Source organism: Dermacentor albipictus, chromosome 4 (genome assembly GCF_038994185.2).
Source record: "Dermacentor albipictus isolate Rhodes 1998 colony chromosome 4, USDA_Dalb.pri_finalv2, whole genome shotgun sequence".
NCBI lineage: Eukaryota > Metazoa > Arthropoda > Arachnida > Ixodida > Ixodidae > Dermacentor > Dermacentor albipictus.
In genome coordinates this window covers 120,931,548-120,954,049 of record NC_091824.1, presented here as the reverse complement: position 1 = coordinate 120,954,049, position 22,502 = coordinate 120,931,548, and the positions used below count along the sequence as shown (strand labels likewise).

General features: G+C 47.7%; 2 protein-coding genes across 28 annotated transcripts in view; one reads left to right on the top strand and one right to left on the bottom strand.

The window, feature by feature from the left end:
• Window positions 1-10,647, bottom strand: part of LOC135917746 (uncharacterized) — a 40,189-nt gene extending 29,542 nt beyond the window's left edge. The window contains exon 1 of the mRNA XM_065451335.1: window positions 10,396-10,647. Coding sequence (XP_065307407.1) covers window positions 10,396-10,480 — 85 coding nt within the window. The 5' untranslated portion in view covers window positions 10,481-10,647. The remainder of the gene's footprint in view (window positions 1-10,395) is intronic.
• The window catches only part of LOC135917748 (uncharacterized), a 162,631-nt gene extending 143,823 nt beyond the window's left edge, over window positions 1-18,808 (top strand). For 17 of the 27 annotated variants that reach the window (XR_010569398.2, XR_011514067.1, XR_010569397.2 and 14 more), the window contains 2 exons: window positions 1,625-1,701; window positions 5,253-5,390. Coding sequence is in view for 7 of the 27 variants with exons in the window: in XM_070537536.1 (XP_070393637.1) it covers window positions 5,253-5,537; window positions 7,957-8,424 (753 nt within the window). In the remaining 20 variants the exon portion in view is untranslated. Of the gene's footprint in view, window positions 1-1,624; window positions 1,702-5,252; window positions 9,827-13,047; window positions 13,158-18,140 lie in introns of those variants that run through there. The other 10 variants (XM_070537536.1, XM_070537532.1, XM_070537534.1 and 7 more) reach the window with 5 other exon arrangements.
• The last annotated feature ends 3,694 nt before the right edge of the window (window positions 18,809-22,502 follow it).

The following is a 22,502-nucleotide window of genomic DNA, read 5'->3' as shown; positions in this document are numbered from 1 at the left end:
TCCTGCTTAATTTGTCAGTGTGTGCTCTTCTAGATATGTTTGGCTTGTGTGCTGCGTCTAAAGTTGTATAATCGTTGATCAAATGCGTATGTATTCTGCACAAGGTGCACGCTCAAGACAAGGTGGCTTGTGTGCTGCGTCTAAAGATGTATAATGACTGATCAAATGCATATGTATTCTGCACAAGGTTCAAGCTCAAGGCAAGGAAACAAGAAAACATCGTAATTAACCGTAAGGTAGGAGGCAGCTTACACCCAGTTGTCAATTCTGCGAGGAAACGACGGCGAACGCGGAACCCCGGGGAAGCAGGAAAGCAAAGATTCGCTTTAAATGGAAGCCCTCATCCCCAACGCCACTGGGGGATAGAGCGCATGCCCTGGCGGTAGTACGCAGTTGGGCTCCGGACGGGCTAACCTCTGAACTCCCGCGCAACGCTTGGGCTCAGTGATTTGTGCAGGTGTTCTGCGCAGCGCGCATAGTCGGGTTGCTGTCGTCGCGGATTCCGGAGGTCACTGCAAGATGTGCAGTAGCGGAAGAAGACAACGCTGCTCGCGTCGAAAGAAACCGGGTAATCTTGAGAATGCTGAATATAATCGATTGTCCTAATAGATCAATACTCGAAAGATCATTTCTTTTTCTTAATTTCAGCATTGCGCGTTATTTTGTCTCGATTTCTACTTTTTCTCTCCCCAGCCCTTTAACCTTATTTTGTAAGTGGCAACTTCCTAATTGTTAATTCTCCTCGTCCTCATTATCCTTTTCTCTTTAACCACCCGACTCGTGGCCGATTCCCTACTGCAAGTATGCGCGACAACAACACACAATATCAAAAACAACAAGGTGGCGATGACCGCTGCAAGAGGCTGCCGCTGTCACAGTATATAAATGAGTATAAAGCCAGAGAAGTTGCTGACGTCTGCTTGCGCTTTTCAACCGCATGTTCGATGCCCATACATCGTGCGTATTTATAACTCGAACACGTAATGGAGCCGCCATTTCGAAGCAGTCATTACGAGAGGACGGCAAACTAGCGCCTGCGGCAGTGTGAGTACCTGCCAGAAATAGAAAGAACGTGCTGACTTACGCAGAGCCCGAGGGGGTTGCACGTAATTTCTGCGGAGATGCTTGGTTCAGCGGTTTCGTGTCGTGCGATATATATGCGCGTATGGCGGCAAGAGAGACTCCAAACAACGATCGAAATCAGTGCATCGCCGTGGGTCACGGTCTTCTCGCTCGCTACATGTGAGTCATCATAACAAGGCGACACGACGTTTCTTTCGGGTCGGGCGAGAAAGAGCACCTCCGGACGTAAGGAGGTAACGAAGATTCAGAGACGGCAAAGCGAGCACCCGTGGTATGCCCGGGGGCCCGCCAGTGAACTTTTGGCAAATGAAAAAGAATAGGAAACCATGGCCTTCCGCACAGGTGATTCGACGTTTGTGTGGCGTTGGGTTAAGGCCCGCTGTCGGGGTCACGACGTGAAGCTTAGCACGTTTGGCCGGTTTAGAGCTCCGACATTTGTTTTTCCTTTTTTGCCTGTTTAGCTTTTTTCCTGGTTTTCTTGACTCTTCGATTTTATTTGTTTGTTTGTTTGTTTGTTTGTTTGTTTGTTTGTTTGTTTTAGTTCTCGGTTGTGAGAAGACAACATCGCTGGTACAAACGAGAAGGAGGAGCATAAATGGTTGAATGGAAAGGAAGGAGGTAAGCAAGTTAGCAACGTTGTAATCAAGGAGTAAGCTTACGTGAGAACGCAATGGAAAAAAGGAAGGAGCTGAGGACAAGTCGTAAGACACCCAGCTGCATGAGTTTAGCATAAGATACTAATGCATTTCGGTCATGAACACCATACATTCATGCAACATCACAGACATCATACGGCATTATAGATTGATTATATTGTCTCAGCTATCTAGCCCAACTATCAGCCTATGCTAACGTCTTTTTCAAAGTCCGGTACTTCGAGCTAAGCCTGCGACACGCATGCGTTCAAAACCCTTGTACAGATCTTGGGTTCCACAATGAGATTTGTGTTAAGCGATAAATCTATATCAAGAATGATAATGAGGATTTTTTCTGACATGCCAGGCACCATGCGGGGTTTGTGTTAGTCCTGAAGTAATTTCGCTCGCGCGGATACACATGCGTAGCGCTGAATGCCGCCCGCTGCCAGTGAATCTGCCAAAAACACGAAAACTGCCTTGTTGTTATAACATATTTTCTGAAATTAAATTACAAGCCTTTGCGAAGTTTTATTCCCATATGGGTTCACGAGTATTCACTCCCACATGCAACTGACTTGATATGATGAGCGGGAGTTGCGCATACACTTCGACCACCTGAGATTCTCTAAACGCCCGCTCAAAGCACGGCACACGAGCTTTGTTGCATACACTTTGTTGCCGCAGAATTTGAGAGTAGAAACCGTCAGTCAAAGGAACTCTATTAACCTTGTCGCTTGACTTTGAATGCTCCCGTATACACGACAGCTGCTAAATCTGTGCTCAATGCCCCACAATACGGAACGGGAGTCATTGTGCGGGGCATGTAAAGAAGAAACAAAACAAACAAACAAAAACGACTGAACGTCCACTAGGTGCAACGGGCCGACATGCACACCACGGACCGACTTACACAGGAACATTAAAGGAACAGAGGACAATTTGTTTCGTGCCACTAAATTTATCCACTTGGCGGAATTTAACACGCATGCCGGCTTCCTGGCTTCCTCACAGGCGTCGTTTCGTTTTTTTGTTTTCTCGCGCGCTCGTGTGAGTATTAGTTTCTCTCTCTCTCTTTCTTTTGTCTGCAGTTTGAGCTCCGCCGTTTCGCTACGGTTGTAAAGAGACGGCATAGCGCGTGCTTAAAGTAGCGCGGGAACGAGCCAACCACGTACGCGTACATGGCTCAGCGGGCCTGACCGTGGCAGTATCACGCTCTTCACTGCTCTGAAGTAAAGCAGCTTAGCCTTGAAGGGACAATCCTCTTTACGCGATGCTATGCAATAATCCACCCTTACCGCTATAGAGCCCGGCTCCGTTTATGCACACTGCAATCGCGCGACATCTGCGCTTTTGTCTTTCTCCTTTGGATCAGGGTTGCGAAACAGGTCCATCACGTCGAGAGATTACGAAGGGTGGTAGCCAATTTAATTGTCGCTGAAATTCGTAAAATCAGTCATGAGAGCTACGCTAAGAAAAAGAAACGTATCGGAAAATTTGGCTGTTGATAGCGCATTACCACCAAGGCAAAATTAAATTATGGGGTTTTACGTGCCAAAACCACTTTCTGATTATGAGGCACGCCGTAGTGGAGGACTCCGGAAATTTTGACCACCTGGAGTTCTTTAACGTGCACCTAAATCTAAGCACACGGGTGTTTTCGCATTTTGTCCCCATCGAAATGCGGCCGCCGTGGCCGGGATTCGGTCCCCCGACCTCGTGCTCAGCAGCCCAACACCATAGCCACTGAGCAACCACGGCGGGTTCACCAAGGCAACGATCCCAGGGAATGATAACGCATTGTGGTGGGAAACAGACCCTGTATTCACAATATTCTGACGCTACAGCTGTTCGTAAGAACAAATATGGCAGCCACTCGCCATGCATTGCATATTATACGCAAAGTTTTTCGTTCGTAAGAGCCGCTTGCCGTTACCGCCGTTCGCGTTCGCTAATTATTATGTGCAACACCGCAGTACTCTGGAACCTGCTCGTACGAATAGTTCTAGCACGAGAACAGTTTTGGCAAATGTGGGCGTCGATGACGTTACTTCTAGTTTGGTCGGGCAGCTTCTTTTACACCCGAGTAAAGTAGGAAAGCAAATCCGAGCTTTCGATGACGGTATTTACGTTTTCACAGAGATTCCGCCTTCCCTATTTTCTATTTTTAGTGTACATTTAACACACTGAATAGACACTTTTCACACGCATATATAGCCACATACACACAAAAAGAAACATATCTTAGGAGCCACCACAAACGAAAACTTTACCAAACAATGGCTCGTCTGACGCGCACACGGAATAAGGAAGTGAAACCGCGCATTAGCGTCGTTGTGGTTCGTTTTGGGCCGAAGCATGCTCTCGTACATTCGATAATCCGGGCAGCTATACGAAATTACTGATGCGCAATTATTGGCTAGCGCTCTGTCTGCACATCATGTAAAGGAGGAACAGTACGAGATGTTGCTTGCTCGTTTATCTGGTGGCAACGGAGATCTATGGCAGTTTTCGAAACACCTTTCGGTCCGCAGCAGCTCCGGAACTTCTGCACGTGATTTTGCCATCAAAAACATGGGGCCGAGCTCGCTGAGCTTTTCCTTCGTGTTTGCCATCGGCCGGCTGCCTTCCCTAACAGTACGCCCAACATCACAATCGGCCGGAATACGCTCTTTTTAATAGTCCCTACGTTTGAATGTATATTTGTGAATATGCAGATTCGCAAATTCTTACGATGAATGAGATGTATTCACAAAAATTCTTGCCAACTCTGATGCTCGGCATGTTATTAGTGTGGGCGTTCGGTCAATGTCAAAGATCGCTTACAAACTAAAAACTTTGTGAATTGAGCCCTGTGTCTTCACTCCCGTCGTCTCGGGATGCTTGCACATCACCGGCGACCGTATTTTCCCGCGCTCTCTCGCCGCTACATCTAACTTCCGATTAGAGCGAGACATGCTCATTTATTCACGACACTTGAGCAAATTGTCAGCCTATAACAAACCGTAGCCTATATTCACGAAGTTTCGTGCGTAAAAACAGCAGACTACCAATCGTGATAACAAGTGTTCTATCAGCAAGGATTCCCAAATAAGGATAAACGGTTCTAATAACAATACAAATTTGAGTTCCCTCCCTGAAGACAAAATTATCTTTTTTTTTCTTTTCTTCGGATGTGCGCTCGGACATTCACCAGCGCGTCATAAATGTTGGTGAATGATGGTGAATGCTTCTCGCATAAAACAAGACCGCAGACGTGAAGACAGAGAAAAAAGTTTTGCTGCGGGCACGTAGTGTGTGTCCAAAAATGTACTTTTGGCTCCTTTATTAGACGAAGAATACTGATGCTGATTTACCTGCTTATGTTTGTCTGCGTATCCCTACCGCCATATTCATAACAAAAATTTATCAATGAATTAAGTTATTCATTCATTAAATTGCGCAGTTGAATAGGGTGTGCTCAGCTCACCCTTGAGTGGGCACGGGAGCAGTACCGTTCGCATGGGTCTCAACCACTATGTTTTGACTTCGCAGGCGCTACTTTTCTCCTGGCTTGCTTGGTTATCAACCTTAACGCGCGACATCATTGCCCCCGATGTTCAGCATTTCAAGCCGGTCTTGCCCGTTTGTACTTTGTATGCTGCGCCGTTCATCGACATGACTGTATCTGCGGAAATCACCCCTGGCTCCACCTTACGCTCATCGGTGACGTCGCCTGCTGTCAGCTGTATAAACAGCACGCCTGTCCCGTTCGCCTTCAGTGGGCACGGGAGCAGTACCGTTGGCATGGCTCTCAACCACTATGTTTTCACTTCGCAGGTTTGTGCTACCTTTTTTTTTTTGTACTCTAAGAAAAGCGATGACCCATGTTTGCTTCTGCTCCCGTGCCCAAGAATTTTCTGTGAAACCGCTTGTGAGTGTCTTTCTATGGCATTTCTTTTGTTGTGCTTGGGGGACGTTGAATTGAACCCTGGCCCTAACACCCGCTCTGAATCTCCGCTTGACATTGAGTCCTGAGCAGATGAGCATAATCTTCAAGCTCATAAAGGACATGCATACGCGTCTCTTACAAGCGTCAAAGTTCCAGGACGAGATTACTGCTGATGTTAAGACCATAAGAAGCGGACAAAACTCACTTGAATCAAAAGTTTCTGGCATTATGAAAAGGCTAGACGCGCTAGAGGAAAAATCTAAAAACATTGATAATGCCAGCCTGAAAGTTTCCAGCATGACAAAAAGAATTGACAAAGTTAGCACTCGGAATAATCTTTTTAAGTCTCGTTTAAATGAATCGGAAGATCGGTCCTGCCGCAATAATTTAATTTTCCATGGTCTCCCTGATAATAATGAGACATGGCAACAAACAGAGTTGAATATAACCACATTAATTAGTAGTATTAACGACTCACTTCCGGCAGACGTAATTCAACGTGTGCACCGCCTAGGTTCGTATGCGCCTAATAAATGCCGTCCTGTCATTGTGAAGTTCACAAGCTTCAGAACCAAAGAAAAACTACCATCGCTGCGCAGCCAATTCAAGCATAAGAACGTCAATCCGAGTGAAGATTTTTCTGTTGCTACACGAACCGCGCGAAGGAAACTGATTGCATTCAGTAAGAGCCAAGCCCCTCCTGAACCTTTTAAATTGCGATATGATAAGTTAATCCTGAACGGAAAATCATACATGTACAACGCCAATTCAGATAAAATTGAAGAACTCAAGCAAAGTAGTGATATTAATGCCCGCGTGCATATCCTGTTCCGCCACGTCCTCCGATCTAGGAAAGCGTGAGGGGCAGTGGTTTATTTTCTTCATTTACTCAAGTTTCAGTTTTATATTGTTACGTCAGAAGCACCTCCAACAATTACGATTCTTTATCTTCTGCAATTGACACATGTTCTGCAAAAATCATTGTGCTTACTGAAACATGGTTACCTCCGCATGTCGCTGACGCAGAAGTGTTTCACGGTGCTGTGCAATTTCGTGTTTATCGCTGCGATCGTACTGCGCGCCGAGGAGCTGGCGTCCTTTTGGCAATTTCGAAATGACATTTTGTCTTCTCTTGTCTGTACGAGCGACCATCTAGAGGCTGTCTGGGTTTCCGTAACTCTCGGTCACAAAAAGTTCATCATATATGTGCGATAGCCCTCACCCTCTGCACAACCTGCGTTTTTTTATGACATAACACGACAGTATAAACCTTGTGCGCACGCAATTTTCTTCATTTCCCATCCTACTTCTGGGCGATTTTGATCTTCCAAATATACCCTGGAAAGATCAACCTTCTTCACTCTCTCCGTTTTTGGCACAAGCTAAGGAGTTTTTATAATTGTGCGCAGTCTTTTCATTGTCGCAACTGGTAACACAACCTACACGTGTAGCTTCTAATTCTGCAAGTCCCCTTGGCCTGATTTTGACATCCCACCCTGATACAGTCTCGGAGATTACACACTTACCTGGTATAAGCGATCACTGCCTACTTGCATTTTCAATCAACGTTTTCACCCGCGAACCAAATAAAATCATAAAAACTATACATATTTACAAAAAGAGCTAATTTTACCGCTATAAATAACGCATTAACTGCATTTCTCGACACTTTCCTACCGAATTTCGAAAATCGTTCGCTCCAGCACAATTGGGACATGTTCGCAGCTCAAGTTGAGGAACTAACTGAAAAGTTCATTCCTTTCCGCATCATTACCTACAATTCTTATGCTCCTTGGTGCAATACCCATGTTAAGCGCCTATGTAACCGCAATAAACGCCTATAACGCTCTGCAAAACACTCACCAACTGCCACACGCTAGTCTGCTTATAAGTCCGCATTCGACACGTACGTAATAGCATTAAAGAATGCTAAATCTAACTTTCTATCTAACGTACTTCCATCAATGTTAAAGACTAACGTTAAAAAATTTGGCTTGTAACCCTTGCATAATGAGCACCTAACACTGGAAGACACATTGGGCATCCTTATACCTAAGGAACAGTGCGCTGCCGCCCTTAATGACGCATTTGTGCAAATTTTTTCTGTACCCTACAATGACCGCCTACCTCCTACGCGCCAGTACGATTATGTATTTATGCCTCCAGTGATCGTGGATACGGCTGGCCTTGCGAAACTAATTGATTCCCTGAACCAGCACTCATCGCCTGGTTACGACTCTATTAACTCAAAATTTCTTTAGAATACCAACGGCCGTTTGTTCAATAATACTAACAAAACTTTTTCAGCAATCACTGGATACATCTATTCAACCTAGCCAAAGGAAAATCGGGAAGGTGGTTCCACTGCGTAAATCAGGTAACAAAAATTTAACAGCTAATTATCGCCCCATCTCACTATCAAGCACTTGCTGTAAATTACTCGAACATATATTCTTCAAACATCTTGTTAACTTCCTGGAATCCAATGCAATTTTCACACCAGCCCAGCATGGATTTATAAAAACATTTTCATGTGAAACTCAGCTTCCAATCTTTACGCACAAATTACATCGCATTCTAGATCGTTCGTCATTTGCAGATTGCATCTTTTTAGACTTCGCTAAAGCATTTGATAAGGTCTGTCATAAACTTCTACTTTATAAACTAAGTCAGTTGAACCTTGACACTAACATCCTGAAGTGGATTGAATGCTTCCTATCCAATCGCTCTCATTTTGTAACTGCAAATGGCATAACTCCCCACTTTGAAGCGTAACTCCCGGTGTACCTCAAGGTTCAGTACTCGGGCCTCTCTTGTTTCTCATTTAATTAATGACCTCCCTTCGTCACAATCATCTAACATTCACTTATTTGCTGATGATTGCGTTATCTTTCGTGAAATATCTAATGCAGAGGATGCTAACCACCTTCAGTCTGATCTAATTAGTGTAGCAAACTGGTGCAGACATTGGCTAATGCAACTAAACCTTGGCAAATGTAAAGTAATGCGGGTATCCCGAATAACTAACAGCATACCTACATATTTCCTAAATAATGTTCCCTTGGAATTAGTTCATTCTTGTAAATACCTACGTGCGCATCATCATCATCATCATCATCATCATCAGCAGCCTGGTTACGCCCACTGCAGGGCAAAGGCCTCTCCTAAACTTCTCCAACAACCCCGGTCATGTACTAATTGTGGCCATGCCGTCCCTGCAAACTTCTTCATCTCATCCGCCCACCTAACTTTCTGCCGCCCCCTGCTACGCTTCCCTTCCCTTGGGATCCAGCCCGTAACCCTTAATAAGGGTTTCGGACTGGATTTCAAGGGAAGGGATAATTTATCTTGGAATGTTCATACCGACTACGTAATTCGCAGTGCTAACCGCATGCTTGGCTACCTATGCCGTAACTTTGAAACTGCCCCTTCATCCCTAAATATGCTTTTTATACTACCCTTATACGTCTGAAATTTGAAAGTGCATGCGCTATTTCGGATCCTGCCATTGACAAACTAATTCATTAGAACTCGTGGAAAATAATTCAGTTTGTTTCCTCTTACGTAATTACAACAGAACTGCAAGTGTGCCTGCCATGAAAACCAACCATGCACTTACCCCACTTTCTTCTTGTGAAATCGCACGTTTAGTCCTTTTTCATAAAATATACCATCATTTAATAAATACGCAACGCTTTCATTTTTCAGCCACAATACGTATCGCCTCGAATCGACCACCGTTATAAGGTTGGTCTTGAATCATGTCGCACCAAAACTTTTTTGCAGTCATTTCTTTTGCCGTCATGCACGGAATGGAACCATCTTCCTGGTAAAGTCGTGTCCATTTACGATAACCAAAGGTTACGAGTAGTTCTAGGTAGCATTGTGTAATTGAAGCATTTTTGTTGTTGTTGCTGCTGTTCTTGTTGTTTACTGTATGGTTGTAGCCTAAGTACTTTTGTATTTACAGCTTTACTATCCTAGTTTGCTACCAATTTATCATGACGTTGTTAACCCTAGCTAAAACTGTATAATCAGAAGCCTTTGTACTTATACGTTCAACTGCTTATATTTGTTTCTTTTCTCATTTGCTGTAACCCACTCACCTCTTTAATGCCTTTAGCCATGAGAGTAATAATAAGCAAAACAATAAATAAATAGTTTTTACTGGCTTCCATAGGAGCGCATATTTATTTGGCTTCACGAATCTGACATAGTTGGACGCCAGAGGGTGCACAATAGTGCGACTGTTCTGTCTTTTGTAACTTTTACCACATCCAACTTATACCTATTGGTCAGTCTAAGCTGAGGCAAAAAAATACACAGGCTCTGGCGCACACACTTTGTGCAAGCGTAATTTTTTAATCAATGTGGCCGTACATCGACAAACAGTTCTTATGAACGAATATATAGTGACTCCAGTCTTAATTAAAATAAATTACTAACTCAGCTCAGTGCCAGAAACAACTTTCAATCCTTCTCACAAGCATCTGCAATAACAACACTTCGATATGAGCCACTTAGCTCGTATTCGATCGCTCTATACTTGAAACAGCGAGAAATGTCTGTCTGTCTGTCGTGTCTGTCCGTCCGTCCGTCCGTCCGTCCGACTTACGCCTTTTTTTTTCGCCAGTATTTCGCACCGTTCTGTGTACAAAAATCGAAGTATCTACAAATAAACCAGCAGGCACGCACCATGTGTTCTATCCTCGCACCGCGCGAAAGCTGCTCTCGCAACACACTCACCGGCCAGTCCGATGACGCGACACAGCACGAGCACTGCCCAGTGCAGCTGCGCCACGACGCTGCCGGATCGGAGGCGATCGCACATCGCTCAGAACACGAACGAGCACCACGACACCGCGCGAAGGCGTGACGTCGCCTTGTTTATCCTCGAGTGTGCGACACGCGCAAGCACGACACCGCAACTCCGTACCCGAGAAAGCAAGCGGAGCGGGAACCCCGCACCAACTTCGACGGTTCTTCGGAGAGTGCCGTCGACGCAGCCGGCGACGGGCTCCGGGATCCTCCCGTCGCGACCCCTACGGTGGCCGCGGGTACTGCGTGCGCTCCGGTCAAGTAGCACGACCTCCGCGAGTCTCGAACCGCTGCTGTGTGAGGCTGCACTTACGCGCCGAACGGGTCTCGGAGCCCGTTTAGTGCTGAAATGTTAGGTTCGCGATGCTCCAGAGAAAAAAAGTTTGCCTTAACATTATGTTTTGCTCTGCCTCAATCCAGTTGCCCAGACACATGGTCGGTATCCACGAAAAGGCAGGATTGCAAGAGCAATCCTTTTAAGACAATCCAGGTACCGGGAATGTGATTGGAAAAGGCATCTGGTTAAAGGTAAAGAGCCCGTACGAAGGAAAAGCTTGTGATTTCGGCCCAGAACTTTAGATAGCTGACTGATTTATTATAATGCAAAGTACGAGGCACGTTCCTAAAGCAAGTTTCGTCATTTATCTTCACACAAAAACTTTATTGCCTCCCCCCCCCCCCTCCGAAAAAAGATATACGCCATGGAATATCATGAACTATACACATTGCACTATTTTCCCATACAGTCACCACCGACATTGACACATTTGTCGTGGCGTGCAATCGGTTTGAAGAAACCACTCTGGTAAAACTCGGTGCCCTGCGATGCAAGGAATTGTCGCACAGCCTGCTCCACCTTAGCATTGTTTTGGAAGTGATGTCCCGAGAGTGCGGCTTTATCTGCAAAGAACAGGTTCCCATTCATACCGGATAACAGCACGCACTTCCGTTGGCGACCACGTTATCAACACACGTCCGTCTGCCGTCGTGATTTGTACTCGAATAACCTAGGGAAGGCCGGTCTGTGGCTACTCTCTCTTCTTCGGCTCTCTGCGCGTATGTCATTCTTCCTCAGCTGACCCTCTTTTCGTCGTTGAACCAGCAACGGGTGTGGATTCTTATGGCGATTGTTTGTTTGTTTGATTGCGCGTGTGTGTGTGTGTGTGTGTGTGTGTGTGTGTGTGTGTGCGTGTGCGTGTGTGCGTGTGCGTGTGCGTGTGCGTGTGTGTGTGTGCGTGCGTGTGCGTGTGCGTGTGCGTGTGTGTGTGTGTGCGTGTGCGTGTGCGTGTGTGTGTGTGTGTGTGTGTGTGTGTGTGTGTGTGTGTGTGTGTGTGTGTGTGTGTGTGTGTGTGTGTGTGTGAACGAGAAGAAAGGGAACCAAGGGGCCCAATTTTTATTAATCACGCCATAAGAAGCCAACAAACAAAGCTACCAAGGACAGCACAGGGGAAATAACTTGTGCTTACTAAAGTGAACTAAAGTAATGGTAAACTAATAATGGAAATGAAAATGAAAAACGTGGGATCGTTCCCCACCTGTGACCAGTTGTTTTTTCTTCCATTTTCAGTTGCATTCTATATCATTTCTTTAATTCAATTGGTAAGTACAAGTAATTTCCTCTATCTTGTCCTTGGTATCTTTGGTTGTTCCCTTCTTATGATATATATGTGCGTGAGTGCGTATATATGCTTTTCTTTAGCTGCAAAGAGGAGAGAGTTCTTAAAAATTGCCTAGCACAATTCTAACTGTTGAGCTAAATTAGCATATGACGGGTCCAATATTTCTGCAAGAAATCAAAATGCTGAATTGAATAATTACCATAATTACATGAACTAAACTTACTTATTCATTTTTACGGGAAAGCTTGCTATACCGTCCAAAACAGCCGCGAGAGCGCTAGCCATCGGTCTTAGGTGGCTAACTTGCATGCCTGTTTCTGCGAGTTGTTTGTGTACGTCCTCATATTACATTTGATATAGGGGACAGCAAGAGGAGCGGTACGTTTAAGCGAAGCCCACTAGAGGCACAATCCTTTAAATCCGGAACAGAAGAAAAAAATCGTGTGGCCGTAACATTCATATGGCAAAAGATTACCAGCGAAGCTGTTTAGGCTGCACACATGGGCTGCATACATTACGAAATCGTGCATTGTTTTGTCATACGGCAGGCCACTACGCCGACACAAGCCACACTCTTTCCCTATCTCCCCTATCTGCCTGCATACTAGCAGCGCCGGCATCTCCGACGGGTGGCCACGTGCACAGGCGCCATTGCCAAACTCTTTACCCCTCTCCCCCAAACGGTCGGCTGCGCGCGCATTCCTGTCCACGATTTCGGGAAGTTACCGCAAGCAAAACACGAGACTTCAAAGAAAGGGACAACACGAAGCGGTACTGACAATTTAATCACTTAATCATTTAATGAAACGAACATCAAGCTTGTGTAGATCAGAGACACGTGAGCACTCAAAAAGCAACGTAAAAACCAATAAAAGCACAGAACGACCTTAGCGGTGCGATAAAAATATTAAGATAAACGCTGGCCGACTACTGAGACACCGAACACCTGGAGCCGCTCCAGAGCCAGGTTGAGGTCAAGATCCCGGCTCCGATCCAGATCCGGTTCCAGGGGCTGCCCGGGTTCCAGAACCCAGCCAACATCCGGACCTCAGCCCACCTCCACACGTTGCGGTAAGCAGCCAACCCTCGTTTGGGCCGATCTAGCACATCCCAAGCCCGGCGCCAATACCGAGGCTGCTCCGGCACCTCGTAACGACCCGCCCCCAGAGCAAGCTAGGGACGCGGAAGTAATTCGCTTACGCAAAGAGAACGACCACCTCAAGAACACGATCAAGAGGCTAGTTAACGAAATGGCGGAGATCAGGAAACTCTTTTCCAAGGTGTCGGATGACGGTGTGTCAGTCAGGGCCGCCGAGACTCCAATACCAGCTCCGGTAGACGGCACTGCGACGTCCTCCAAACGCAGGGCAGTAGTCAAACATATTAATCGAGAGCGTTTCCCGCAGAAGTCAGCGAGATTACGCAAACTCTCATGGGCTGACAGGCGGCCTCAAACAAGTCAACGATAGCGTCAGTTTCCTCATCGATAACGTTCGCCAAATTCAGGTTGCGCTCGGGGACCCCAACATGGGCCTCGGAGCTCTCACACATCGCATCGACACCGTTGAGGCGCGAATGGCTTCATCCGCCTCCGTCGTACAACCGCTAACTGTTCCCGCCATACTAAAGGAAGGTAGACTTCAGTATCCCACCAGCGCGTTGACAGGCGGTCCCAGTCTTTACGCAGCCCTAACTGCCCCGTTAGGTGGTAGTTCGTCCGGTCAGCCATAATAGATAGATCCAAAGACAGTTTTCGCATTTGGCAATTGAACAGCGGGAGTATTCTAACAAAAAAGCCCTTCTGCAACAGTTTTTCAGGTCTTTCGCTGTCAAACCTCAAGTAATTGCTCTCCACGAAACATTAGTCTCCGCCGCCTCACTCCAGGGCTACAGGGCCGTGTCCGGCCTACCCGGAGGGCGAAGGATTTGCACCTTGATCGATAAAAGGCTGACTCATATCACCAACGAACTCAAGCTGACGAGTGGTAGAATCGAATATGTCATGGTTGAGATCCTGCTCGACGTACCGCAGCGGAATCAGCTCAGAAAGAGCGTGTTCGTCCTCATATATATTGCAAACCCAGGGACTCGTGCCAGCAGTTCAAGACCATCCTCACAAAAGCGACCGATTTGGCCAGCCCTCGACCCTTGGTCGTCGTAGACGATTTCAACGCACCGTAAGGCATCTGGGGTTACGTCTACGATACCACCGAGGGGCGCAACCTGTGGCAAGACGCCAACGAGATGGACCTCATTCTGGTCACTGACAAGGATTTTGCTACGCGCATCGGCAACTCCGTCACCCGGCACTCGACACCCGACCTCGTCTTCGTCAGGAACGTCGAGGACCTGGGCAGGGAAAACACCGCCATAGAGCTCGGCAGCGACGACTACATTCTCGAGACCAACGTCAAGGTGTCTCGGAGTAGGATCAGAGAATTCACGTTCATCGATTGGGACCATTTTCGCAAGGTTCGCGAATAATCCGGGAGAGCCAGGGCACCCGCCACTCTCGAAGAATGGTGCGAAGGCATCCGGAACGCTAATCCGCGGCCACCAAGAAAGTGGAAACCGATCTCGACGTCGAGCAGATGGACAGCATACTCGCCCACCTGATCGAGGCCAAACCGCCCTGCTCAGTTGATGGAAGGGTCAAAGGCTCAATTGCAGACTCCGAAAGAAGATATCGGAGTTCAACAAGGTCATCGATTACCATTGCAAGGCGCATGCAGCAGTGGGACGACCTCTGCGAATCCATTGACCGACAGATGCGCAATGGCGAATCCTAGGGTATGCTTAAGCACCTTCTCGACGAAAGCAGCTCGAAGTCAAACCAGAAGCATACGTTGGCCCGGCCCCTTCACGAAGCCACCAGGTACCACACGGTCGACTGAAAACTCATACATAAGTACCTATCCGTCCTTCGCGAGGGGGATCCGGGGACCCAACTCCCGGACTACCGAGGCCCTCCACGTCCCGAGCTGGACGAAGACTTCTCCGCTGCCGAGGTCAGACAGGCCATCTTCGCGCTCAGCCGCAAGTCTGAGCCTGGTTCGGACAGAGTCACCGACAAAATGTTGAGAAACATTGACGACACGTCGATCGTCATTCTGACTGACAAGATCAACGAGTCCTGGATGAGTGGCGTTGTTCCTACACAAAGGAAGATGGCCTGCACGGTGCTCATTCCTAAGCCCGACAAGGCCCCGAACATCGAGAACCTCTGGCCGATTTCTCTAACCTCCTGCGTCGGTAAGGTCATGGAGCGCGTCGTCCTCAACAGGCTCAATGGGTACCTCGAAGACAACGAGGTTTACACGTACAACATGATCGGCTTCCGTGCCGGACTCTCGACGCAGGATGCCATGAAAATAATCAAGCATCAGATTGTGGATGGCCGTTGCAGAGACGTGAAGGCTCTGCTCGGTCTTGACCTCGAGAAGGCGTTCGACGACGTGCTCCACGCTTTCATCGTTAAGACCATTTCGGACCTGGGTCCCGGTTCCAGATTTCACAGCTACGTCAGCACTTTTTTAACGGACAGGAAGGCCAAGCTTCACATTGGAGACTTCCGCTCCGAAGATGTGCCCCTGGGAGGGCGGGGAACTCCTCAGCGCGCCGTCATCTCCCCCAAACTGTTTAACATCTGTATGATTGATCTTTCCTAGAGGCTGTCACGCGTCGAGGACGTCAAGCACACCACATACGCCGGTGACGTCACCATATGGTGCTCCGACGGCTGCGAGGGCAGCGTCGAAGAAGCCATGTAGGAGGCGATCGACTTGATCGAGAAGTATCACCATCCCATCCAGCTTCGATGCTCCCCCGCCAAGTAGGAGCTTCTGCTTTACAGAAAAGAGAAGGGAGGCAGACCCAAAAGTTGGAAGCCAGTCTCCGAAAGCAGCATCAGTCCTCGCACTTTCGACGGAGGGGATGATAACCAGGGTCGACGTTATTCAGGTCCTGGGCATGTATGTCGGGTTCAACGGTGGGAACGGAACGGCTCTCCGCAAGATATCGCAAAGACGGACAACGCTTTCCGCCTCGTTCGCAGAATCGCAAACCGGCACCAAGGCATGAAGGAAAACAATCACCGCGGACTGATCAATGCCTTCGCAGTATGCCACTTCACGTACACGATTTCTATTCACAACTGGCTCAGACCAGAGCGAGGCAAGCTCAACGCTGTCATTCGCAAAGTAGTCAAGAGTGCTCTCGGGCTACCCATCAGGACCCATACCGAGGATCTCCTCAAGATGTGGGTACATAACACCGCCGAGGAGATTGCCGAAGCCCAAGAATGCGCGCAACTCACTCGCCTAACAACCACAGCGGCAGGTAAACGCATCCTCCAAGACTTGGGTTACCACCCTGCGGGATTCCCTATGGTCAGTACCCCGATCCCTAGGTGCATTCGAGACAAGTTCGAAGTGGCCCCTGTGCGCCGAAACGTCCATCCCGTCCACAACTAGTAAGACGCAAGTTCATAGCAGCAGCCATCCTCAAACAGATCAAGCAACAAGATATTAGAGCAAGCTTCGTCGGCACCGCGGAGTACAGCGATGGGAAAACTTTTGCCGTCATTGTGATCGACTCCAGCGGCAACATTTTGATAGGCGCCTTAATTCGCACTTCAGACCCCGGACTCGCCGAGCCGCCATCGCCCTCGCACTGCTAGACGGTCATGGGTCCGAGATATATAGTAAAGCAATGAAGGGGGCTAGTTGGTGAACGTTCATGGTTATATTGCGCTCAGTTTTACACAGACGCTATTAAGGAAGGACAGGACGTGGACGGACGTAGCGCAAACTACCAACTGTTTAATACTGTTAAATAACGCGCTTATATACAAGGAGTTTTTTAAACAGGGTTGAAGTACCTCAGACAGGCTGGCCAACGTTTCGATAGGTGGACCTATCTTCGTCAAAGGCGGCCTCGTCATCCTCGGCGTGTTAGTTTTTCACAAAAATCAGAACCAACAGGAAAAGCCGTCCCGAACCAACAGGTGCCGTCCCGGGCCTTTTTCAGAGTCGGGAGCTCCAGTTTTTACCAGGAACTTCCGTCCTGGCCCACCCTGGTCTGCCGGACAGGTGGTGTCTCCTGCCAGCGCCTCATCGCTGCTCGTGCACATGCCAGACAGGGCCATGTGGCACAGACACGCCGAGGATGACGAGGCCGCCTTTGACGAAGATAGGTCCACCTATCGAAACGTTGGCCAGGCTGTCTGAGGTACTTCAACCCTGTTTAAAAAATTTTATACCACAGTGTGCCATTCCATCTGCCAGCCCCTTTCTTGTTTTTGGACTTATATACAAGGAGATATGGCGCGCGCGCGCGGGGGGGGGGGGGGGGTATAAAAGATATGACAAGTTCCCGAAATGTGATCATAGTTCGGGTCAGGCGTACGTCGTTCACTTGCACCCGTTCGCCCTGGCAAACTCGACCTCAGCTTTGATAAGCGCGATGGACGGAGTGCTTGCGCACATTTCTTTTTCTTTAGCTATCGCAAGCGCCTCCCATATTTCTCGCTCCGTTTTTGTTTTTGATGTGCCAATGACTGTGGTGCTTTCTAGTAGCGGAGAGCATTTGCATTGTTTGCAATGTGCAGCCAAGTTGCTGGGTGCTGTCAGAAGCTGGCACGTGTATTTGTGCTCCCGTAACCTATCATTTAGACAACGTCCAGTTTGCCCGATGTATAGTTTCCCGCAATCTAGTGGAATTTGGTAAACAACTGAAGTTGCACATTCCACGTACTTTTTCACGTGCTTAGTCTGACAGATCGTAGCACTAGGGTTTGCCTCTTTGGATCCTGCGTTCACCCTCTTGCACATACCTTTTAGTTTTTGTGGGGCGGAGAACAGTACTTGAACGTCATGGCGTTGGCTGTCTTTTTTATCCTATGTGACAAGCCATGAATGTAAGGCAACACCACGCGTTTTTTCAATTTTTTTTTCAATTTTTCTTTTTCCTGTGTTTTCTGCGTTGTTGCCCGAAATCAGAACCAACAGGAAAAGCCGTCCCGAACCAACAGGTGCCGTCCCGGGCCTTTTTCAGAGTCGGGAGCTCCAGTTTTTGCCAGGAACTTCCGTCCTGGCCCACCCTGGTCTGCCGGACAGGTGGTGTCTCCTGCCAGCGCCTCATCGCTGCTCGTGCACATGCCAGACGGGGCCATGTGGCACAGACACGCCGACCATGTCAGGCCTCTCCTCGGGACCTGGCTAGCACCCTCGACTGCCACTCCTGAGTTCCAGCCCGCGGGAGGACTAGCGGCAGCACCAGTCGCTTCCAGCGGAGCACCACCCACCTGGGATGCGGCAACCGTTGCCAGTGGTGCGGCACCCGTTGGACCGGTGTTGAGCCAAGCACCACTCACGAGGCCGACCACTACGGACCCTCCGTATGGAGCGAGGCTGGCTCAGGCAGCACCCGGCGTTGCCACACCCGACCCATCAACACCGGTGCCCAGGCGGAGTACTCGAAGGCGGAGGCCACCGGACCGTTACTCGCCTGGATAGCAGGCACTGTAGAGCCAGCTAGGTTGGAGGCAGAGCCTCATATTTTGAACATGGACGTTTGTTTTTTATTTAACAAACAAACTGGGGGTAAGGGGGTGTAGCAAGCATGTGACGCCCACTCAGGCATAATGTTCGTTCGCCGCCAGGCACGGTGGTTTGTCAAACTCGGCAGGCAACATTGGTCACAGCGCCGTAATAAACACCGACGAGCACGGCTGCTCAGCGGTCAGTCATCATTCAGCACCACTACGCTGCGGCGGAGCGTCCGTATAACGGAGGGTGCCTCGTGCCCTACCTTGTTCACGAACCCGGGTGGATTGTGACAGGCCTGCATCCATACTATGCATGTCCTCGATAAGGACGAAAGGCACCCAGGGTACCCTCTCTGGGAAAGCGAGCGAGGGCTGCATACGCAGGTAAGAGGTAAAGGGCGTCGCTGTAAAATCGCACTAAGCACAACATATTCAGTCCAGCCACAAAACATACGCATAGCTGTGACTTTACCTTTTAACAGACGAAGGTACAAATTCTCTAACCTCTCCCTCGGTAAGAATAGTTTTGGGCATTTCCCAGTCGCGTTCGCTAATCAGATGTCCAGCATCAGGATTCACTGAAATTTTCTCTCCCAAATAATTCTATCATAGAAATCTCAGACAAAATATGCTAATTACGTTTTCAACTAAGTAACTTACGGCACACATTGCAATTTAGAAATCGACACCATTTAGGAGCTAAGCACAATCAAATTAACACTGCACTGACTTACCACTTACGCGAACCGAGACTTAAAATTCATCAGTGTTCCGGCGAGCAGAATGTACCTATAGTTGGACCCTCCATGACACCCAGAAAGCGGCTAATGACCCATTTGAGAGCCACTTCCAGGAACACGGGGCTATACGCTTAACTATATTTTCCCCGAGAAAGACAATTTGCGCATGTCCGTGGATTCATCTCGTGTATCGGCGTCAGCATGTATATCGGTGAAGGTAATGATGTATCCCCCGAGCGGTCGCCTTCCACAGAAGCGAGCGGACACAGAGAGTGCGACATTTAACGAGCTGTAGGTTAAACTCTTTCACGAGAAAGCCCAGTCGGGGAAAGTGTTTATTGTTTGCGTAAATCGGCGTCACCACTTATATTAGCGGGCGGAGTGATGTATCTGCCCAACAAGCGCTTTCCCTTGTAGTTGTTGGACGCTGCTGCGCTGACATGGTAATGGCGTGAAAGCTTATCTTTTTTATTTTTCGAGAAAGCCAATCTGCGCATTTCCGTTAATTAATCGTCTAAGTTAGCACCATCACGTGTACTTGCAAGGCAAGCGATGTATGCGACAAACCAGCGCTTTCCAGAGAATTGATATTGGACCTGGTTGCGCCGACATTGTAACAGGCTTAAGCCTGTTACGTTAAGCCTATGGACGGTAAGCCTATAACCCAGGAAAATACCGTCTCAACCCGCTCAAATAAATTCTCTCTACAGCGCTGGTTCACCGCATACGTCACTCCCCACGCACTTGCTGACCCCGATTTAAATTTACGCTATAAATAAACAAATGAGCTTAGAATCTTTTTCTTCAAAAAATGAAAAAGCGGTAAACCTATAGCCCAGGGAATTATTGTCTCAGCTAAGGTAAAATATATTCTCTCTAAAGCGCTGGCTCACCGCACAAATGATTCCCCACGCACGTGCTAATTCTGACTTACGCTATAAATAACCAAATGAGCTCAGAATTATTTTCTCCAAAAAATAAAAAACATTAAGTCTATAGCCCATGGGGAATTATTGTCTCAGCTATGTAAAATAAATACTCTCTAAAGCGCTTGCTTGTCGCCCACATCACTTCCCACGCACGTTATGACTACGATTTACGCTATAAATAAACAAATAAGCTCAGAATAATTTTCTCGAAAAAATAGGAAAAACATCAAGCCCAGGGAATTATTGCCTCAGCTATGTAAAATAAATACTCTCTAAAGCGCTTGCTCGTCGCCCAAATCACTTCCCACGCATGCTCTGATTCAGATTTACGCGATATATATACAGATAAGCTCAGAATAATTTTCTCGAAAAAATGGGAAAAACATCAAGCCTATAGCCCAAGGAATTATTGCCTCAGCTAGGTAAAATAAACTCCATCTAAAGCGCTTGCTCATCGCCCACATGATTTCCCACGCATGCTCTGACTCCGATTTACGCTATAAATATACAAATAGGCTCAGAATAATTTTCTCGAAAGAATGGAAAAACATAAAGCCTCAGCTTCAAGCCTCAGCCCATGGAACTATCGCCTCACCTGCCGTGGTTGCTCAGTGGCTATGGTGTTAGGCTACTGAGCACGAGGTCGCGGGATCGAATCCCGGCCACGGCGGCCGCATTTCGATGGGGGCGAAATGCGAAAACACCCGTGTACTTAGATTTAGGTGCACGTTAAATAGCCCCAGGTGGTCGAAATTTCCGGAGCCCTCCACTACGGCGTCCTTCATAATCAGAAAGTGGTTTTGGCACGTAAAACCCCATAATTTTTATGCGAAGCATATTACAAGAGCTCAACCCAGCTCCTCAGGCGCGGCGGTGTCGCCATGAAACCACGTGACACCGTGAAGTCACGACAGAGGAGAAGTGGCTTTGGCTCAACTCTTGCAAGACGGGCTGGGTGGGAATCGAACCAGGGTCTCCGGAGTGTGGGACGGAGACGCTGCCACGAGTACGATGCTTCAAAGCGGTACAAAAGCGCCTCTAGTGAATGCGGTGTTGCCTTAGAAACGAGCTGTTTCTAAGGCGTGCGTCTCTTGCTCAGGCGCACATTTCGTTGCCGCGCCGAACGCTGCTTTGCTCGACGCTCACCGCGTCCAATGCGGGGCGCGTAGTCGCTGCCCTGTAGCCCATTGTCTTACACCCCTTGGCGGGTCGACGGCAACGCTCTCGCGTTCCACTCTTGAAGGCGAAGCAGTAATGCATGAGTTGTTTCTTCGTCTAGCCGAACCAAATATAGCCAAGCAACAGCAGTTCACCAGGCTAAACAGTGGTTCAACAACTAAAATAAAGGCTAGTATGCTTCGCATCCTGGGCTTAACCTTACCTAAGCCACAGCCATTTTTTTTTATTATTGCCTCAGCTATGTAAAATAAACTCCCTCTAAAGCGCGTGCTCGTCGCCAACATCACTTCCCACGCACGCTCTGGCTCCGATTTACGCTATAAATATACAAATAAGCTCCGAATAATTTTATCGGAAAAATGGAAAAAACATCAAGCCTATAGCCCATGGAATTATTGCCTCAGCTATGTAAAATAATCTCCCTCTAAAGCGCTTGCTCGTCGCCCACATCACTTCCCACGCATGCTCTGACTCCGATTTACGCTATAAATGAGCAAATAAGCTCAGAATAATTTTATCGGACAAATGGAAAAAACATCAAGCCTATAGCCCATGGAAATATTGTCTCAGCTACGTAAAATAAACTCCCTCTAAAGCACTTGCTCGTCGCCCACATCACTTCCCACGCATGCTCTGACTTCTATTTACGCTATAGATATACAAATAAGCTCAGAATATTTTCTCGAAAAAAAGGAAAAAACATCAAGCCTATAGCCCATGGAATTATTGCCTCAGCTATGTAAAATAAACTCCCTCTAAAGCGCATGCTCGTCGCCCACATCACTTCCCACGCATGCTCTGACTTCTATTTACGCTATAGATATACAAATAAGCTCCGAATAATTTTCTCGGAAAAATGGAAAAAACATCAAGCCTATAGCCCATGGAAATATTGCCTCAGCTATATAAAATAAACTCCCTCTAAAGTGCTTGCTCGTCACCCACATCACTTCCCACGCATGCTCTGACTCCGATTTACGTTATAAATAAGCAAATAAGCTCCGAATAATTTTCTCGGAAA